The sequence below is a fragment of the Falco rusticolus genome, chromosome Z (assembly GCF_015220075.1).
Source record: "Falco rusticolus isolate bFalRus1 chromosome Z, bFalRus1.pri, whole genome shotgun sequence".
Lineage (NCBI taxonomy): Eukaryota > Metazoa > Chordata > Aves > Falconiformes > Falconidae > Falco > Falco rusticolus.
Window position 1 is genome coordinate 47,929,504 of NC_051210.1, and position 20,471 is coordinate 47,949,974.

Sequence of the window (20,471 nt, forward strand, 5' to 3'; positions counted from 1 at the left end):
GACTGTTGGGACTAAATAAAATTTTCCTAAGTTACAATTTTAGCTAAATAAAACAGTTTGTAGGTGCGATGGTTCAGCTTCATTTATTTGTGCCATATGCAGCCTTTTTGATCCTTTGAACACTGTAAAACTCAAGATTGATCAGGGTTGTAGTACATGAGATCATAGTTTAGCCAGCATTTTAAATAATGAAAATAAGTACCCAATATTTTCAATAACTTCAGTTACCTGTATGTTACTGTATCAGTAGCTTTTTGTATTTTTCTCTGTGTAACTTTTCACTGAAACTGGAATGTACATAAATGAAAGCTGAGATTTTCACATAATCATTTAATCCCAGGAGTTAAGTAAATACAATGAGGCTTGCTGTGAAGCTGACAGAGGCCAACAGAGATGGCATGTAAGAGCTGCACTAGATCTCTCTAGTCAACAGTGAAATTTTGGATGCAGGTTTTTTTTCTGACATGGGGGTGCAGGAGCCAGCAGTCTGCAGTAGCAAAGACAGTGCATAGAGACTCTGAAGCAGCACTTCAGAAGAAAAGCTTTTGTTTTTCCTGTATTTACATCTGTGTTTACTTTATGTGTATGACCTTGACAAGACTTCTGCATAGTAAAGGTTTAGTGTAGGGTCATGCTGGGGGTGCTGTACAGAGTCTGAGCTATAGAAGAAAAGAGAGGAACTTCATTGAATTTGCAAAGTCCATGAGTACCTGCTGGGAAGATCAGATCTCTAATGATGTGGAAATGTAGTGCAAGGATAACATGCATAAAAAACATTCTACATGTACTGAGGTGGTTCTGTGGTTGCTTCCTTGCTAATAGAAGTGCATGAATTCCTAACATCAGGACCTCAGATCTGGGAGAATTTAGGTGAAGAACCTGCTTACTGCACAAAAAGTGACAGCAAATTGTCAGTTCAGTTTCAGAAACTGGGACTGCATCAACATCTGCCCTTCTCAGTGCTGACATGTGAAGCAGGGCACGCAGGAGAGAAAACAGGGCATAAGAGGAGAATTGGGAAGTGTTGGCTTTTGATACAGCACCTGTCAGGGCTGGCCAGAATAGCTACCACCTACCTTCTGCCATTGCTGATAGTTCCATTAGAGCAGAAAATGTAGGTTAGTTGCATGAAACTCTCACACTGGCTTTAATACCTAGGCTGAATTTTCGAGTTTGTAACTAGCACTAAAATTGAGAATTTGACTTCCTTTCTAAAACACATTTCTCCTTTGTTGGCTTATCGGAGCTTTGTGTATAGAATGTATGAAGGTTCTCAAAGGCAAAGTTTAAAAATTGTGAAGTTGAAGTCCCAGAAAATCAGTATCTGAGTGTTGCTTGTCAGCTTAATTTGGGCTTTCCGGTCTTACCAGAGCAGAGTGACGCTATTCTCTTGTCACAGGGCTTTCATGCCACTGAGCTTGCCAGATAAGCAATATTCTTCAAACAAGTTGTCCTAGTTTCAACTGGGATAGAGTTAATTTTCTTCCTAGTAGCTGCTGCAGTGCTGTGGTTTTGATTTAGTATGAAATAGTGTTGCTAATACACTGATTTTTTAGTTGTTGCTCACTATTGCTTATTCTAAGTCAAGGACATTCCAGTCTCCCACACTCTGCCCGTGAGCAGGTGCACAAGAAGCCGGGGGGGGACACAGCCAGGACAGCTGACCCCAACTAGCCAAAGGGGCATTCCGTGCCATAGAACGTCACAGTCAGTACATCAAGTGGGGGGAGTTGGCCTAGGGCTGCCAATCGCTGCTGGGGGACTGGCTGGGCATCGGTCAGCGGGTGGTGAGCGGTTGTGTTGTGTGTCACTTCTTTGTTTTCCCTTGGGTTTTATTTTTCTCTCCCTCTCTCCTCTTCATTATTATTATTTTTGTTGTTGTTGTTACTATTTTTCTTTTAATTATTAAACTGTTCTTCTGTCAACCCATGGGTTTTACCCTTTTCACATTTCACTTTTTACCCTCCTCCCCATCCCACCAGGGTGGGGAGTGAGCGAGCAGCTGCGTGGTACTTAGTTGCTGGCTGGGGTTGAAACACAACACAAGTGATTTATTTAGGATATCTTCATCTTTCATCAGTGGACCCCATTTTGATGTTGTTGGGGTTTTTTTAAATGTAATTCAGACTTCCCCACATTGTGCTGCATGTACTTTATTAATTCTTACAAATATTGATGCCTTTTCACACACTTCTGGGAAAATATGGTCCAGATAATGCAATTTTTAGGGCCAGGTTTGAAAAGCCTAGAACTTTATATAATCCTGTATTTGCCAACATTACCTACATATTCAGAACAGAGTTTTCATGGTTATCTGACAAGAACTTCCTCAGTTTGCAGTTTGCCTCTTTCAGTTTCTTAAGGACCATGTTCATACTCTCATGAACATGCACCTTTTTAGTTTATTTTACATTTAGTTTACTCATTATTTTGTAGGCGTGAAATCCATTGGAACTGTAGTATTCAGCTGCTCTACATGAGAAACCATCATATTATCACTTGTAGTTCTTTGCCTGTGTGTCTTCTACTCTTACCAGTAAGGTTTCTTCTTCAGCAAAAATATTCCTGCAGGCAGCAGCCTTCACTAGTGCTTCATCTTTCAACTCTATTGTGCAATGAATTGTTTATCCACATGTGTTAGCTCAGACTCCTGTGCATGACTCTAAGTCTTATACTAGATTATTTCTGAGTTTTTATGTTAGCAGTGTCTCAGTTGGTTTTTTTTATAAAGCTAAGACAAAATATGTACATCAATATAGAAGGAAAGAATTTTCTTTCAAAAGTAGATACATGTGTCAGTAGGACAGTCTCTAAAGAAACACAAATCCTGCTTCATCCAGTGCAATTGTTCAGACAAAACAGCTGCAATATTTGTCTTAAGGTCTTTTCTGGATTCTAATTGTTAAACGAAGGATGTGTTTCAGATTCATAGAATCACAGACTGCTTGAGGTTAAAAGGGACATCTGACGGTTATCTGGTCCAAATTCCCTGCTCACCCAGGGCCACTTAGAGTGGTTGCCTAGGATCACATCTAGACTTTTAAAAATACCTGTAAAGAGACTCCACAACCTCGCTGGGCAACCTGTGCCAGTGCTTGGTCACCCTCACAGGAAATAAGTGTCATCTGATGTTCAGAGGAAACCTCCTGTGTTTCTGTTTGTACCTATTGCATCTTGTCCTGTCACTGGGTACTACTGAGAAGAGCCTGGCTCTGTCCCCTTCACACCCTCTTTGCACCTTCCTTTCAGATTAATATACGTTGATAAGATCTATGAGGATCCCTAGATCCAGGACCCCCATGTCCTTTTCTGCCAAGCTGCTTTCCAGCTCAGTGGGCCCCAGAATATGTTGGTGCATGGGGCGGTTCTTCCATAGGTACAGGACTTCACGCTTCTTGTTGAACTTCATGAAGTTCCTGTTTGGCCCATTCTGTCCATCTGTCAGGGTCCCTCTGGGTGGCAGAATGACCCTCTGACACATCAGGCACTCCTCCAGTTCTGTGTAATCAGCAAACTTGCTGAGAGCACACTCTGGCCCATCATCCAGATCATTAATGAAGATGTTAAACAGGACTGGACCCAGTATTGACCCCTGGGGTATATTGCTAGCTACTGACCTCCAGATAGACTTTGCACCACTGATCACAAACCTCTGGGTCTGGCCATTTGTCCAGTTTTCAGTCCCCATCACTGTCTGCTCATCCAGCCCATACATGAACGGCTTGTCGATGAGGATCTTAGGGAAGACAGTGTCAAAGACCTTACTGAAGTCTGGGTAGACAGAATCCACTGCTCTCCCTTCATCTATCAGGCCAGTCATTTCGTCACAGAAGTGTATCAAGTTGGTCAGTCATGACTTCCTCTTGGTGGAGCCATGCTGTGACTGGTCCTGATGATTTTTGCATCCTTAAGTGTCTGGAAATGGTTTCCATGATTAGCTGCTCCATCACCTTCCCAGGGACTGAGGTGAGGCTGACCAGCCTATAGTACTCTGGATCTTCCTTCTTGCCCTTCTTGAAAACAGGAGTGATATTCTGGAGTGATATTCCAATGTTAGGGCACTTCGTCCAGTCCCTGTGATCAGCCAAAGATGATCAAGAGTGGCCTTACAGTGACATCTGCCAGCTCCCTCAGCCCTCATGGGTGCATCCCATCAGGGCCCATGGACTTGCTCAGGTAGCAGGTACAGAGTCAACTTAATTAACAAATAACCTCATCTCCATCAGCAATTTGGTATTTTTGTTTGAAATTATAGTAATTAAGGCAGTTAATTGTATCAGTACCTTAGGTCACATTCTCTGCAAATGGCTGTCTCTGCCTTCTCTCAAAAATCAATAATCTTGGATTTGCTGTTTAAAGTTTACAGATCCTTAAATTACCTCTCTAAAGAATTGTTTAGTTCCTTAAATGTTGTAAATGTTATGAATAAATACTTCCATTTCTATAAGAAAATAATGAATTCCACTTCCCACTCTCTATCCCGTTCTTCCATCCTCCCTGTGAGCTTGCAGTTTGCAAGCCAACCTTTGTGAATGGTTAAAAAGGAACAGTTTTAACCCTGCCTTGGAGGTTAGTTGCTAATGTAGCAGCGTGACGGGAGATGTGGCGATACAGAATTTGGGCAGGGTGCAAGCAGCTCAGTTCAAGCTTATGGTATCATGGACACCCAAATGGTGTCTCCCTGTGGTGGTGGCAGATGTGGGATTGTTCCATCCTTTGAGCTACAGAGGGGTTGGATTACTCTGCTAAATGCTGAGACGGTGGTCAGTGACAGGGCGCTTCAGAGGCAGTACAAATTTTAAGTACAGGAGTCCTGTTAGCAAAGGCAGCTTGTCCTGCGGGAGCATGTTGCTCCTCCTTCTGAAGCTAACTTTGGATAAAGCAGAAGTGGAAGTAATACTCGGCCATAAGCACTTTTAAGTGGATAAGACTTTTCAGTATGTACGGCATAGGGAAACTTAAATTTTAGACTGTTGTGTGTAAAAATAGGAAATCTATACACTGGTTGGTGGGAAATGGGATATTACTACACAACGGAAATTTTATTTCAGGAAACAATATGTAAGCTTCCCTTAAAAAAGATTAAGGGGAAGGTGAGAAAAGCCATTGTCACCCACATACAACTGTTTTCTATTTTTTAGTGTAAATTAGGAACGTAAAATGATGAGGGTTATTATTAGAAGTTAGATGAATCCGTTCAACCATGAGATATTACAGAAACAGGTCTATTATATCCTGTGTCATAAACAGGTGAGTTTGCCTGAAAATTGTTTGCAGCTCAAGAGTAAGTTGTTGTACTACTTGTAGTAACAGACAAGGGCTTGGAAATGACAGAAGCCAAGTGATTTAGAACTGGTGAAAAAGGTGCCTTTTTAGGGAAAACTTGAGCCAAAGAAACTTCCCTTTTCTTGCTGAAATTTTTCAAAGCACAGAATTCCCTCAACCAGGCCTAATAAAGAAGCCAGTGTCTCCTTTGCATCGGTGTGAGAGCACTAAAATGAAATAGACTGTCTAAGAATGCAATAAATCATACCGGGTCATTGCACTAATGAACAGTTTGGGCCCAAACTCTCATTAGCTTGTCTGGGGGAAGAGAAAACGAGTAAAACAGGAAAAAGCTATTAGGAAGGAAGCTGGTACTGTCTTAAGCTTTCATTGTTGAAGGACACCCTTTAGCTAATTTCAGACCCATAGAAATAAATAATTCTGTTTGGTGATTAGTAACCAGTGGATAAGAGCAGAAAGCCCAAGTGAGTAAAGCCATAAATACCTAAGTCTTTGGGATAACAGCCTGCAAAACTGTCAAAAAGCGCTGCTTAAGTGACAAAAGATAGCCTCTCGTAACTAGAAGCATCAGCGCAGTCAGCACTAATCCATATTCATAGATGGAAGACATATTTTTAATTCCTTCTAAAAAGACAAGTCTTTTCTGTTAATAATGTTCATTCTTATGTTAAAAGCAGTTGTTTCCTCTGGGTGCGCTCTCACCCAGATTTCTCAAAGTCAGAAAAGCTAGGTTTAATTTCTGATACTTAGCAATTTTATCATTTATGCTAATCTGTATTTCTTGGAATAACTTTTCAGATAGGGCTGTTTAAGAAAATAATGTAAATTGTTTCAAGAGGCATTAAGAACTTTTTTCAAAAAAAGTGTGAATTTGTTTCACTGGACTTCTCAACTTGCTACAGCAGAGTGAAATTTTTACCAGGAAGATATTGTAAAAACTTTATGTGTATTCATATCCATTCCTTCTAGCGATCCTGTCTCATTTAGTTAATGCTGAGAAAAAGTTTTGACACAGAAGAATTCACTGGTGTTTGCATGCATTATAATGTGAACAAGACCAGGCCTTTTCCCTTTTTTCATTTCAAAAATGGTTAAAAAATAAGTAGTGATGTTTTCATAATGGCAAATATCACTGTCTCCGCATCTGTGTGGTATTTTCTTTTCCCTACAGTTTTAGCACTTCTTCAACTGAATTTAAAACTGAATATGATAGTCTTTCAATGTTTGTTACTTTTTTAAGGGAATGGATTTTATATTTATAGAAGTTAAAAGTACATGTTGAAATTAATAAGGGAAAAATACAGTTAATGGAAATACTCAGAAACCAGTTGTCAGCTAGTAAATTTGTTGCAAGAAGCCAAAAGTGACAGATAAACCAGATGTTTAAGAGTAACCTGAAGCTGGAAGACTAAATTAGTTTTCCGAATGGTGCTGTCTTTAAAGTTTGCATTGACTCTTGTTCTTCATCAGGGGCAGTCTGTATCGCGTTATGATGCCACTGTATAGATACCACGGTATATACATTTATGTCAAAGTATTCTATTAAGGGAAGGTTGCTGGTATTAAATGAATCACTGCACAAAGTTTAGTCCAAGCTGACTCTCAAGTCATCAAAACTGGTGAATGAAAGGACTTCTAATCAACGGAGTCGACCTCAGGAAACAAAGACCCAATGATTAGAGCACTGTTATCTAAATCATGCAGAAAGAAGCCTCCAAGTGAGGAAGTTCTGGCCACAAGAGGAGACAAGCTGATAAGGTGCTGCAGCCCACAGAAAATCAGTTGAAAGTAGGACAGAGATAATTGTGGCACTGGGAGATTGGACCTCCCACTCAAGTACCCCCCCCCACCCCCTGCAAAACAGAGCAAACTCCCGCTTCAGGACCATGTATAGTTGATAGAAAATTTTGTTAGTGCTGTCTGAGGGTGCACACTAGTTTGCATTAGAAGCAAGAAACTTGTAACCAGTCCTGAACGTGAACGAAAATGCATATGTAATACACTATGAATGTGCAAGTACTCTACTGTATATAATGTGTACCCTCGAGTAAATTGGTGAGCATGCTTGGAGGAGACATTACCCCATGCTCCAAGCACTGTAATAAATAATGCCTGCCTTCTAAATCTTCAAATCAAGTGTTAGGTTTTTTTTTCCTTGACTGACTTCACAGTATCAGTTATCATACTTACTTTACAGCTAAAAATCTTGTATGGTTTTGCAGAAGTTCAGACAGTGAAAAAAATATTTTTTTTTCCAAAATTACTTGATTTTTGGAGCACTGTCAAGTGGTGCTGCAATGTCTTCCAAAAAGGTCTGATGCTGTGAACCATGTAAGAATCTGTCTTGGTACTCAGAAACGGCTTGTGGTGCTGGTTGGGTTGGGTTTTCGTGCACAGGGTTGATTCACCTGTATACAAGCTGTATATATCCATACAGTCAGGTCCGGAGTTCGTATTTTGACTGTGAGGACTGGAGCTGGTATTGATTTGAGGAGAGCAGATGTTAATAGTGTTTTTCTCAAGCATTCTGTTGCCCAAGTAGGTGTGTCTCATTGTGAGAAAAGGCGATGAAAGGCTGTAAATCTGCCTACTCCTTACAAAAGGCAACAATAGGTTGATTTATGGACAAAAAGTAACGGTTCTGCTTAGGTAGCCTGTGTGCATGAAAACTGAGTTTTAAAGTGACTGGATAGTACTGCAGTTATTTTTGAGAGCAGTTTGCTTCTAACTTAATCATGAGGGATATCATACAGGCAAGGAGAGTCAGAAAACTTCCGTTAGCCTGGATAACACTTCACTATAACACAGTTGTATAAAGTTTAAAGTGCAAGCAAGTTTTCTTTTCAATAGTAGATTTTTAGATTCTTACTTCCTAACCTGATTGTCACCATTCCTTCTGTATGATCGCTCCTTTCTTGTTTGATATTCTCTGTTAGCGTCTGCTGTGCCCACATACCAGATTTGTTCTTTTCCTCATATCTACAGATGTCGGTAGGTGCAAGTACGTACCGACACCCATGCACTTCAAGCCTAAGAAACAGCAAAAGAGTATATGGGGACATGCAGCATGTCAGCAGGAAGCAAGACTTCTCAGTACAACCCTCATAAGCCCTAACCACTATGAGAAAAATTATACAGAATTTTTAGATTAAGTAATAAGCCTTTCTCTGTAATTTTATATACTTTTAGAGAGAAATTTATACATTTTAAACAACAGTGGAAAAACATAATTTAGAACTGTCTGTTAAATAATGTAAACTGATTTAAACAATTCTGTTTTAAAATTGTAGTTGTCTTTTGTAATCTGTGGGTTTCAGATAATTGTCTAACAAGGCAATCTTTCTTGTTCAATCACTATTACCATCTGTAGGGTCTTTATACATATGGAAAGTGTTGGAATGAGGACAAATCCAGTAACAGCAGAAAAGTTTATTATGAATCCTCGTCTTTTAAACTTACTTTCTAAGGAAGAAGAAAGAAAACTGACTAGTTTTTCTGGCATTTAGTGTGGTCGGCTCAGGTGGTATTCTGGTTTTTGATTCTACTACATCATTACTAAATTGGAAATGTTGCAACTACGTTATGACAAGGACGCAGGAGCCTTAGATCTATTATGAGCTCATTTAGGCAATCATGTGCAGCCTTTCAAACAAGATATTGAGAACTTCTCGTTAGGATATTGGCTGTAGTAAAGAATGTGTATGATGTAGTAGTGTGTACGTATGTTGAGTGCATAGCAATTTCCACAATGTTTGCCTCACTGACACCTGAAATAAAGATCTTTGAGTATTATTGTGTTCCGCAGTTCTTTTTTCGTGACAGCATGCCTTAGGCAGTAGCGAATATTAAGAGTTTTAGGCAAAAATGTTTCTGACTATATTAATTTTCTTTTTTTTTTTCTTTTAAATCTGAACAGCCCAGTCCTGCAAGTTCCAGCTCCAGTTCCAGTTCCAGTTTTACACCATCTCAAAACAGCAGACAACAAGGTACCAGCAAAGGAAAAGAAACTTAAAGTGAATGCGTGAAATGAAGGAGTGAAGAAAAACAGAACTGGTGGTGTCTCATTACGGCTTTTCTGCTGCCTTTCACAGCCTGAACTGACCACAGTTTTGCTTTAAAGACTTTTTCTCTGGTTGTTTTCAGATGTGGCTGTCAGGACAAAATAAAAGGGGAGGAAATGTGTTTCTGAGAAAAGGGTGTGAAGGGTATTTGTTTTGAAGCACTAACTACATGCCAGTCACTTAACAGATGCTAAACTCAAAGGAGCTTCTGTTTCTGAGGTTCTTTTCCAGGGCTAGGTAGCATGGCACCTGGCTCCATCTGAAGCCCTCCTCAGGAAGGTGTGGCTTCCCATGGGAAGCCCAAAGATGTGTGCATGTGTACTGTTTCAAAGGGCTGTGATCTTCCCATAATATCGGGAAGATTTAAGAGCATACGGTATTTACTTTAGATACATGGCAGGAGATGATGATGGTCGGACTTTTAAGTTTGCGTTTTGGTTTTCTGGCTAATAATTACTGTGTACTTGGAATTCAGTAGTGTGTTTTTCTTCCCAGACAACTTGCCAAGGCAAGTTTTCTATAAAGAAGTTGAAATTCATTCTACGTGAGCTATTACTTAGTTCCCATTTGGCTTTTTTACCTGGGTTTATAAGATTGTACAACTGATACATTCTTAATCAGCATTTTTTTTGTTCTTTGGATCAGGAGCATTAAAAAAGCAGCTTTTGACTAATTAAAATTGCATTTGTTTTATCCATTTATATTCCTCAAAGGTAGACTTGATTTAAGGTTATGAAAATACATTAGTGCCTGAGGCAGGCAGTTTGTTTTTAAATAGATCTACACATGATGCAATCTGTCATGCTGCCTTCCTGTAGGTGACTGGTACTAATTTTCTAATGTGTTCTGGCGCTGTTACTCCAGATGAAAGAAGGCAAGAGGTGAAGTGAAATGTGGTTGATGACTGGCTTCAGGCATTAGATTTTTGCCTACGGCTAAAAAGAACCCCTTCTTGCTGAAACCCCATTTTTGCTCTCATATAAAATTCATTAATGCTGTGAACTGCCTGTTACAAGCCATAAGATTTGGTTACACATTCCTGTATCTGTTACCTTATGTTGAGCAAAAAACCTGTTGACTTAGTATGTTTTTCTGGGCAGACTGGATCCATCCATTTCTTCTGGTTCATGTACAAGATGTATCGCAGACCCTTCTCAAGAATAGGTGGATCATTTTTCCTCTGATGTGAACAACTTTTAAGTGCAAGCATTATATGTCTCCTCTTTCTTGCCACAGTGAATAGTGATTACTGCTTCTTTCTGGGAGGTCCAGTTAACTAAATGTGTTCATTGCTCAGGCTGTGCATTTGCGTATCAAAGGGAGGAAGTGTGAGGCATACTGTGGTGTGTTCAGACCGTGTGGTGTGTTCTGGTCAGAACCCATGCTTTTTTCCCTATGGAGAGGTTACCTGCCAGGGCCATTGCTCTTTTTCTCTTGTGTTCAAACTCCAGTGCTCGTTCAAGTGTCAAGTAAACTGCAGCATGAACTTTTTTCACCTCCTTTTAAGCAGTGGGCTAACCAAAGTTCCTTCAAGTGCTTTGGCCCTTGGGGCCTACTCTGATACTTCTGTTTCCTTACCAAGAGTACTTGCTCTTGGCCTTAAATATTCTGATCCTTTAGGAGATAACTTCTCAAACCCTTAAAAAGGTTGTAATGAAATTCTGAATTAAGTGTTAGCAAGGAGCAGAAGGTTAACAGTGACATCACTATGAGTGCTAAAAAAAAAAAAAAAAAAAAAAAAAAAAAGACCTAGAAATTAATGTGTTGCTGATTTTTAGGAAAGTCCACTGAAAAAATTACCCAGCTGGATACAAAATGCCTATGTAGAGTTGCAGGCATAGTCCTACATTAAGTGAAAACTTGTCTGTATGGCAGGTTGTTCAGTGCCTTTGGGTCTGTCAGTGGTGTATGTAACTCCCAAGAGTCCAAGTTAATTTTTCTCCAAGAAGAGGAATAAGCCTGGTGGCAACTTGAGACAGGACTATCTGCTTGTCCCAGAACACAGCAATGAAATATCAGGGGATAAAATTCCCCTGTGCTGTGCTTGAAAAAAGACATAGGCAAGAATAATGAATTAGCTTAAGCTTGAAAGAGTAGGCTGTGTAGGAATCATGAGGAATGTGTGCTGATTTTCCTTCTGGTTCTATTTAAAAATAAAATCAAGGACTGATGTTTTAGGTGACCTGTGAGCATAGATACCAGTTTCTGCGTTGTAAAGTGCTGGTGTTCTATGCAAGATCAGCTATTTATATGTCATACTAAGTTTCATTACAAAATTAGGTTTCAGTTGATTATTTTATGTTTCCTTCTACTGATCTTTTCTTCTCTTTACCATCAAGAGCGTGATGATGCTTTCATTTCACCTGTCCTTTACCAAGTTTTTTCTATCATATTCTTCCTCCTGTACATTGTGGAAAGGAGACGGACATGTTCTCAGAAGCTGGCTTTGGCCTACAGAGTGGAGTGAGACTCATCTGCTCTCAGTGCAAAGATTACCCTCTTCAGTAGGACTTTGATGGTGATTGTTAGTGTCTTTGCCCAGTAAGGTGTAAGGAAAGTAGCTTCTCTTGGCTAAGCCTAGCCTGTGGAAGTACCTTTGTGTTCTACCCTTTTATCTCTCTTGAAACATAGAGATATGTTTGTATATTTATAATTTAATTCTCTTTTCTAATCCTTTATGGCAATTCGTTCCATGGTGGTGGTGTGGACAAGAAGCACTTCAGTATAAGTCCCCTGCCCTTGTCAACGGTTCAAGTGTCGGGTCTGTGAGGAATCTGCCCATCAGCACCATCTGGTCTTCTTCCTAGCCAACTATGGGATGTGAAAACAAAAAGAAACCATTGATCTGAACCTGCCCAAACCACCAATGTATGAAAGTTGTAGTGCACTTTTAGTGGTAAATAATTCTCACCATTGGCTTTGAAGTCACTCACACAAAACTAGTCAAAATGCCTGTAACCTGAGCCTTGATAGGTCTGGAATAACCCATAAAGCCATTCCTCCCCTGAAGGGAGCATTTGCCCTGTTAGGAGTATGACCCTGACAGACAGAGGTCTATCTTATCTTCTGGCAGTGACCAGGGATGATACTCTTTGACTGTTTTCCCATTAGCGAGTAGAGAGCTGCAAGCTTCATCTCCATTTGAAGAACACTGTGAGGCTCACTTGAGTCACGTTGGTATTCATTGTTTCCTGGGTGAAGGAATTACAGAATCCTAATAGTACTTACTAATCCTGCAGGCATTACTGTGGCTTTCACTTGCTGCTTCATGTCTCAGATGGGCTTTAGTTCAGAGTTAAATGCCCTGTGGCATCAGTCTTGCTTCCTCCCCGCTTCTAGACTGCATTTGCTTGTTCTTATTTCAAGCAGCTGTAGTTTTACATTTCCCAGATACGTTAAGCATACACCTCTTTCTGTAACTGACTTTTACAGCAGAGTAAAATAAAACCAAAATCCCAAACTGAGTTTAATGCAGTTCTATGAGCAAGTCAAGCTCTGTACCTTCTGTTAATTCAAAAAAGCGATAGCATGGTGTTACACGGGACTGATGCACTTTTTACATATGAACATTGGCAAAGCACTTACTTGACTTGAAATAGACCCTGAAATAAAGGCACCAGCTAAAGCTAAATATATAAAAACCAGGAAGGCAAAGGCTGCCTTGGCCAGAATATGTTCATCAGAATGATTTTTTAGATTCTGCTTCGCAGTACGTGCATTAACCTAACAGTCATAGAATCGTAGAATCATTTGTGTTGGAAAAGACCCTTAAAGTTATTGAGTCCAACCGTAAACCTAACACTGCCAAGGCTGCCCCTAAACCATGTCCCAGTGTACTATTACTGATCAGTATGTCCCTGTAGATCTTTAATCGCCTGTAATACCTTTGAGAAAGCAAAAAATGCTAAAACCCAGCAATGCAAAACAATGTTGCATAATATAATAATAAAGTAATAGTCAATTTCTCCTGGCATGACAGTCTTTTACTTACTTCAGCTGTGGTCCAGGGGGCCCAATCATACAAACACTTGAACCTAGGAGTCACTTTACTGTCATGCGTAAGTCTACTGAAGCTGACTGTGTTGCTTGTGTGAGTAAACAATTCATGAATAAGTCCCTGCAGCACAAGGCACCAGTGCATTGCTTCATTTGTTTAATGTTTAAGATGCTTCCCTCCCAACACAGCGTGGGAAGGGTAGTTTTCTGTCTTTTGGGGGGTTTTTTAGACAAAACAGGGTGAATTGCCTGGAACACTACAAAGTGAACTTCATTTGTGTATTTTATTGTCCGTGTTGTTTCAGGTCCCTTGAGGTCTGTAATGAAAGATCTGCATTCAGATGATAATGAAGATGAATCAGATGAAGCAGAGAAGAATAATGATTCTGAGTTGGAACGACCTGTAAATACACGAGGAGGAAACAGAAGTCGCAGGTGAGCGTCTTGTCTTATGATGTCAAGTAGCCGGGTGGCCAGGATGTTGTGCATGTTAGTAATGAGGTGAGGTCTGATGTTCTCAAAGAGCGCTGAGTAGCACATGGGCGGAGAATTCAGACTCTCCTTTTAAAGCAGATGAAGGTAAAAGTGCCTTTTCTAAAAACTAAGAGAATTAGCCATTTCCAATACAAACTATTTCTATACTAATCCATATGGCTGTGAAGATCTTCCTTCGACTTCCCTTGATTTCATGCCATTGTGACTTCAGGGGAGTAGTCATAATTGCTCTTTGGCATAAATGAGATAGAATTAAATCCTTCAATTGCCAGATGAGCTATTTTCTACGTAGCATCTCATTTTCAGGATCTCTTTGCTTACCAGTTTTAGGTTAAGTTGTTAAATTGGATCAAAATCAATTAAATTTGAATTTCAAGTAATTTCTGCACTACGTGCAATAGTTAATGTGTAAAAGTGCAGGCAGAAGGCAAAGCAAGCATCTATCACAGAAATTACTTTTTTAAAAAAGCTTCTGCATCCTAGCTGCAACCTGAAGAGAGTGTTCATCCCTCCTTCGGGCAACTTTACGCTCCATCTGAATGTTGTTGCAGGTTACGGAAAATCCGAAGCTAGTCTCTCTTGAACCTTTTCATAGTAGGTTCTTTATCTGATCCACAGGCTTTTGCTGTGAGTGTGCAGCACCCGAGTACCAGTGTCAGCTACTGCTTAAATGGGAATGTAATAGGAAAACTTTAATAAATGTGAGCTTTTTCCCTGGTATACTTTAGCAGCTGGCATCAAGGAAAAAAAGACTAAAATGACTAGCAGTTTGAGAATTTGTTCATGACAGTGGTTGTATAAAGGATTGTCTGAAGCTCAACTTGCTCTTAATTGTGGAGATTTTGTTTCTTTTTTTTTAGTAAAACCTTAAGGCTAATTTTTCTCTACCTTCTTTTTATCCCAAATAATTATTCTTTTTTCTTCCAACAGTTAAATATTCCCTGTTGTTCCTAACTAAATGAATGATGAGACTGGCAAGGAACTGAGCTTTTTCATGTGGCCTTTCCCGAGATACTAAGTTTTAAAATTTTACCTAGGCAAAAGACTGTTATTTGTGACAACAAACATGGAACTTTTCAGTGAAACACCTGTCCAAGTGAGAAATACAGCTGTTTAGAAAGCTTGTAGAAGAGCAGAAAATTATATCTAAAAAAATTTTCCTCCTTCCGTGTGGCTGTGAACGAAGATACAGAGTAGGTTCAGGAATGCTGGGAAAAGCAGTTTGATATTCTAAATATTTAACAGTATCTGTAATGTTAGATGCTGTTAACTAGACATGTCATCTCAGCCAAGTGCAGGCAGACAGCCTTATTCTCCATGCTGTGCAGAGCTTCTTTCAGAGTGCAGCCCTACTCAGATGCCTCTCTTCCACGTGACCTTGATTAATGATGGCTTGCTTAGCGAGGGGTCATTCTTGGTGTCTGCCTCGAAGTGCAAGCTCGGTTCACCCCTGTTAACAGCCCTTTGTCTGGAGGTGTAATCTCTTGGCTCTGTTTTTTCCATAGGGTTAGTCTGAGTGATGGCAGTGACAGTGACAGCAGTTCAGCTTCCTCACCACTACATCATGAGCCAGCACCACCTTTACTGAAAACCAACAACAATCAGGTAAAGTCAGGATTCGTAAATGCAGTCCTGGGGAGCTGATAATGACATGCTGACTACTTTGACGCAGTTACTTAGTCCATAAACTGACATGCTAGCTTTTTTATCGGTAGAAGGATTTGGATTAGCAAATACTGTAGACCAAAGTAATGTTTTCATAAGTATTTTAAGAAATGTGTCCTTTCTGTATGAATTAGCTTTGTAAGGTAAACAATGCAAACTGGCTTTACAGTGTCAGTCATACAACTGATGCAGATTAATACAGCTATTGATACAGGTATTAGCAGTAGACAGTTTGCGTCAATAGGCTCATTCTCAGGAGTTTATTGACTCATCTTTTCCCCTCTCCCCCACCACTGTTCATCTCGAAAATACAATATTTTTTACTTCACTAGAAGACACAATAGTTTTTTTTACCCCACTATCAAAGTGTTTTTTCTGTATCTGTAAGAGCTAACATTGTTATTATTTTTGAGGTAGGAAAGTAGGGTAGTTATTTTTTTCAGAAAAAAAGAAATTAACCTAGAGCTACAAAATACATTAGGGACAAATGACAGTTAGAGTTTGGGAGTTACCTCACACCCAGTCACCAATAAAGCAAAGCTCTCCAAATATAAAAATTAAACATAAAACCTGTTTTTTTTTAAAAAAATAATAATTTATAAAATACATAACTTGTCCCTTATTTTAGGGAGCCGCAATTCAGTTCCAGTGTCAGTTGGATCATAAACAAATCAGTCATAAAATTTGCTGACTGGTCATAAATGGCTGCTTACGATGTTGATACAGTTAGAATAGTGTCTACATGTATTAACAAAAGTCTGTGGTTTAGGTGATGAGTTTTATGGGTAAGTTTTTCCTATATCTCTTAGGTTAACTGCTTCGATTATCTGCCAGAAATTATTTACTTGTAAATGTTTTTCTAGTAATGTTTCCAATACCAACTTACTGATAGTGCAGAAACAAAACATTATTATTCATGTTAGTTAACTTCAAATACACTGTGGAGAAAAAGCACACCCTAGGAAGTAGTATGTACACAGAAAGGAAGGAGATTCCATGTCCAGAAAGCATTCTTACCCACCAGAAACTCTGTAGGCTTTTTTATGTTGCTCTGTAAAAAAGTTACAAGTTTTAAAGACAGAGTCTTTTGGGAGAAAAGCAGACTATAAAGATGAAGAATATTGCATTTACTGGAGACATAGCACAAGAAAAACAAAACACCTATCTATGGCTTGTTGCTTAATGAAGACTAACGTGTACAGAGGCAGTGTAAATTTTAGTAATTGTAAGTCTCAGTAACAGCAGCCCACTCAGTCACATCTTTCATATTCCTTTCACCTTCATTGATCTAACAGAAGGTCTGCCTGCACATCTAAGCACTCCAAACAATAGCAGTGGGCCAGCTAAAATTGAATGTCACGTACCTTCTTCCATTTTTATAATTAAGCTGAATTTTAAAATCAAGCTGAAAAACATAAATTCAGGGAAGCATTATGACAATTCTAGTTGTACGGACCATAGCCACATTTGAAATCTCTGCTTGGTAGCATAGTGCTGATTGCCAGGATGATGCTTCTGACTGGTCAAATCAGGGTTGTGTCAACTAAGTCCATTCATAGAACTAAAGAGCTAAGACAGAGTTAGTATTTATATAAGCTTCCTCAGATGTGATCAGTGTTGTGTCTCTTCTAAATGAGTGCTTAAGATGTTGGGTTTCAATTACACATCAAGAACACTGTAAGGAAGCAGATTTTTTCCAAATATACTGTGGCCTTGCTAAGGTTCTATATAAACAGAGTTTTCTTCCTTTAAAAACAAAAGCATCTGAAAGGTGCTGGATCCACACCTAGAGGTCTGGGGTTTTTTTTTCAAAACAAGACTTTCTTTTCCACTAGCCTACACAGCAGTAACCCCAGGGAATACTGAATCAAAGAACTGGGATTTTCCTGCAGAAAAGTATGTTTTCTTTTCTGGACATGCGTCACTCTTGGCCAAGTAAATCCTTAAGTAAGGTTAACTCAGATCTGCAGTAATTTTCTCTATACAGGGAAATAGCTGCCTGCCTGCTGTATTCGCTATGCACCCTGGACAGCATATATGCAATCTTAGTGATTTATACCAAGGGAAGTAGAAATGAAACAGAGCTTAGAGAAAGCTATCAGTGAGGCTTCTTACTAGTCTAGAAGACTTGATTTTACAGGCCTTATTTCCTTGATTTATTTGCTGAGGTTTGTCCTGTGTTGTGACTGTCCAGCATGGTTTTAGAGATAAACATGCTAGTGATGTTAGTCTTACCTACAATGAAATGTGAAACAAAATTTCCCATCGTCTGTGATCATTTACTTTCCTTTGATGTTTTTCAGAAGAACTGATCATATTCTAGGTTAGGAATAACATGATGATTTATTATGTTTTTTCAACTCTTTTTTTAACTTAAAAAGAAGTGTGTTGTGTGTGGAAAATTGGTAGAACAATCAACAGTTCAATTTCCCTAAAGTATTCCTCACTTTAGTCCTAAAGTTTTCATATTAAGCATGTTGTTCTGCTGCTTGTTGACATGCTCTTCTTGGATGTGGTTCATTACTGGATGAAGCATTTTGTATATTGTTTGTATATGTGGTGGTAAATGGCTTAGTATGGCATTGAAGGAAGGGTACCATAAGTGCAAGAGAAATTACCATCAAACACGTTTTTTTTTTTCAGTTATAACTCACGCAGTCATTTCAAAGAATGTGTTTCAAAATCTGTATTGTAGAAGAAAAGATACAGCATTGCGGGGACATGGAGGGAAGAACAGGAAAAATATACTGTCATGTAACATTTCAAAAGCACTGGATAGTACTCATTTTGTATCTGCAGAATCAGACCTCTTATCCTACCGATGTGCAAAAGATACAAAAAAGTGTTGAGGTGACTTTAAATGACATGAAAATAAAACTTTTAAGGTTTAATAATATCAATGTCGCCTCATTCCAGCAACTCAGCATGTTCTGCTGTAAGCTGCTTTTTTTCTGAAAAATATGAGTAGGCTGTATGGATTAAAGAATGAAAAGCTCTTGAGTTTTGATTATATTTTCTCCAGATGTTGCATTCTTTGTGTTATTAACTGATAGCACAATTTTTCATATGTAATTGTATCCAATGATGCATTTAATTTTTACAGGATTGTCTTTCTTTTCCAGATTTTAGAAGTGAAAAGTCCAATAAAGCAAAACAAATCTGATAAACAAATAAAGAATGGGGATTGTGATAAGGTAAATGAAAATGAGGTAACAGTAAACTAGTCCAGAAAGTAATATCAATATATTTAGTAAACACCAACCTTTGTTACAGAATGAAAATCTTAGTAATTAGTACATTTTTTGCTATGGGTTCCTAAGGTTCAGATCTTTCTCTTTTTTTCCTGTAATTCTTTCTTCTTTCATGCTATTTTGGAAGTGTTTCCTTCAATACTTACGGTGATTTGGCAAATGTGACCAGTTAGGAATCTGCCATCTATTATTTATTTTACCTACTCTCCACCATGAGTTTGCTTTGTGCTTCACAGGTGAAGTGATAATTTTTGAAGAGGAGAATTCAGAGTTGTATTCATAGCCTGTAAATCCATCAATTAAAAATATATATATTTTTTCCAGAATCCTTTCTGAAGACTGTGCGTTAGGAAGTGGCAGTGTGATCTAGCATGTTAAACTAGAATGATGTGAAGCAACAGTTACCATTTAACACTGAGGAAGACAGTTTTGCATAAAATTATATCAACTGGCCATGAGTAAGAGCTTTAAGTCCTTGTGTGAGTTAACATAGCACAATTTCCCAGTGTGGACAAGTTCCTTTGAAGGTTCATATTTCACAGGTATTAGTGATAACATGAGGCAGGAGACCAAAGTTTCAGTATCTGCTGCTAGATTTTCAGTGGCCTGATCCATGTGCTTTTTGGTTTCTTAAGCTGGGTGCTGTATATCTCTCCGCTTAAAAGAAAAAAAGGTTTCTGATGGCTCAGACTGAAGGAGAAAGTTGATAACTGGGTGAAGAGGTGGGACATGTTTGACTCCCAGGAAGAAGGACAGTGGAATTTACTGTTGTATCAATCTTTCTTGATCTTTTTCCCCTTATATGTCCTTGTTGTCACAGAAAATTAAGTAGCCTTAGAGAAAGAGAAGGGGTTTGACTGTGAGCCTTTAGGTTTGGGTCTTATGTGGAAAGGTGGGAGACTTTTTTTCAAGATGCTCTTTTGGCATCACCAGTCTGTTTGACACTTTTTGTGACGGTTCAGATACAGAGATTATCTTCTACAGCGAAGGACCACCTAGCAGGATTTACATTGGCTATGAAGTATCTTAAGAAAAGCCACAAAAACTTACATTTGGGTTCTACTATGCTAGAGAAAGCCAGAATACTAAATGAGAAAATTTAGCTCAAAGAAGATTTAAAATAAAATTTCCATTTGTACTGGTTTTTGAAGACATCTGAATTTTTTGAAATTTATAGCTATGACTTAATTAACAAGTTGTTTATGGGGGGGGGGGGATTTGTTTCTAGGCGTATCTCGATGAACTAGTAGAGCTCCACAGAAGATTAATGACATTGAGAGAGAGACATGTACTGCAGCAGGTGAGGAGCACTCTCATGCAATATCACAGCGTGCTCATGGAAATTGTGAAGTCACATCTATTTTTTTGTCTTCATCTAACTCTATAATCAGGTTTAATGGCATTCAAGCCTGTATAAACCATATACAGTCCATTACCACTTCCAGTGCAGTTTAGGGAATTTCTACATATACTTTAAATTGTATTATCGCACTAAATGACAAAAAAACCACTAACCCTGTGTAGGCTAAATTTACACCAATTCATTATTATGTTTCTCAACATACTGTATCAATAATTACGGAAACAGGATGGGAGAATGGATACATACATGTGCACCATGACTTGATAACAATCTTGTTGCTTTTTCCTGAAAATGATCAGCGTTTTCACAGAAAAAAATTAAAGATGTTTTCTGTGGCAAACAGCAAACGTGGAA

At 38.9% G+C, this 20,471-nt stretch overlaps 1 protein-coding gene across 3 annotated transcripts in view; it reads left to right on the forward strand.

The window, feature by feature from the left end:
• MLLT3 (MLLT3 super elongation complex subunit) overlaps positions 1-20,471 on the forward strand; it is a 137,874-nt gene that overhangs the window by 106,807 nt on the left and 10,596 nt on the right. For 2 of the 3 annotated variants that reach the window (XM_037373956.1, XM_037373957.1), the window contains 5 exons: positions 9,203-9,272; positions 13,649-13,778; positions 15,344-15,443; positions 18,626-18,697; positions 19,983-20,054. In XM_037373956.1, the coding sequence (XP_037229853.1) occupies positions 9,203-9,272; positions 13,649-13,778; positions 15,344-15,443; positions 18,626-18,697; positions 19,983-20,054 (444 nt within the window). The remainder of the gene's footprint in view (positions 1-9,202; positions 9,273-13,648; positions 13,779-15,343; positions 15,444-18,625; positions 18,698-19,982; positions 20,055-20,471) is intronic. The other variant, XM_037373958.1, reaches the window with a different exon arrangement.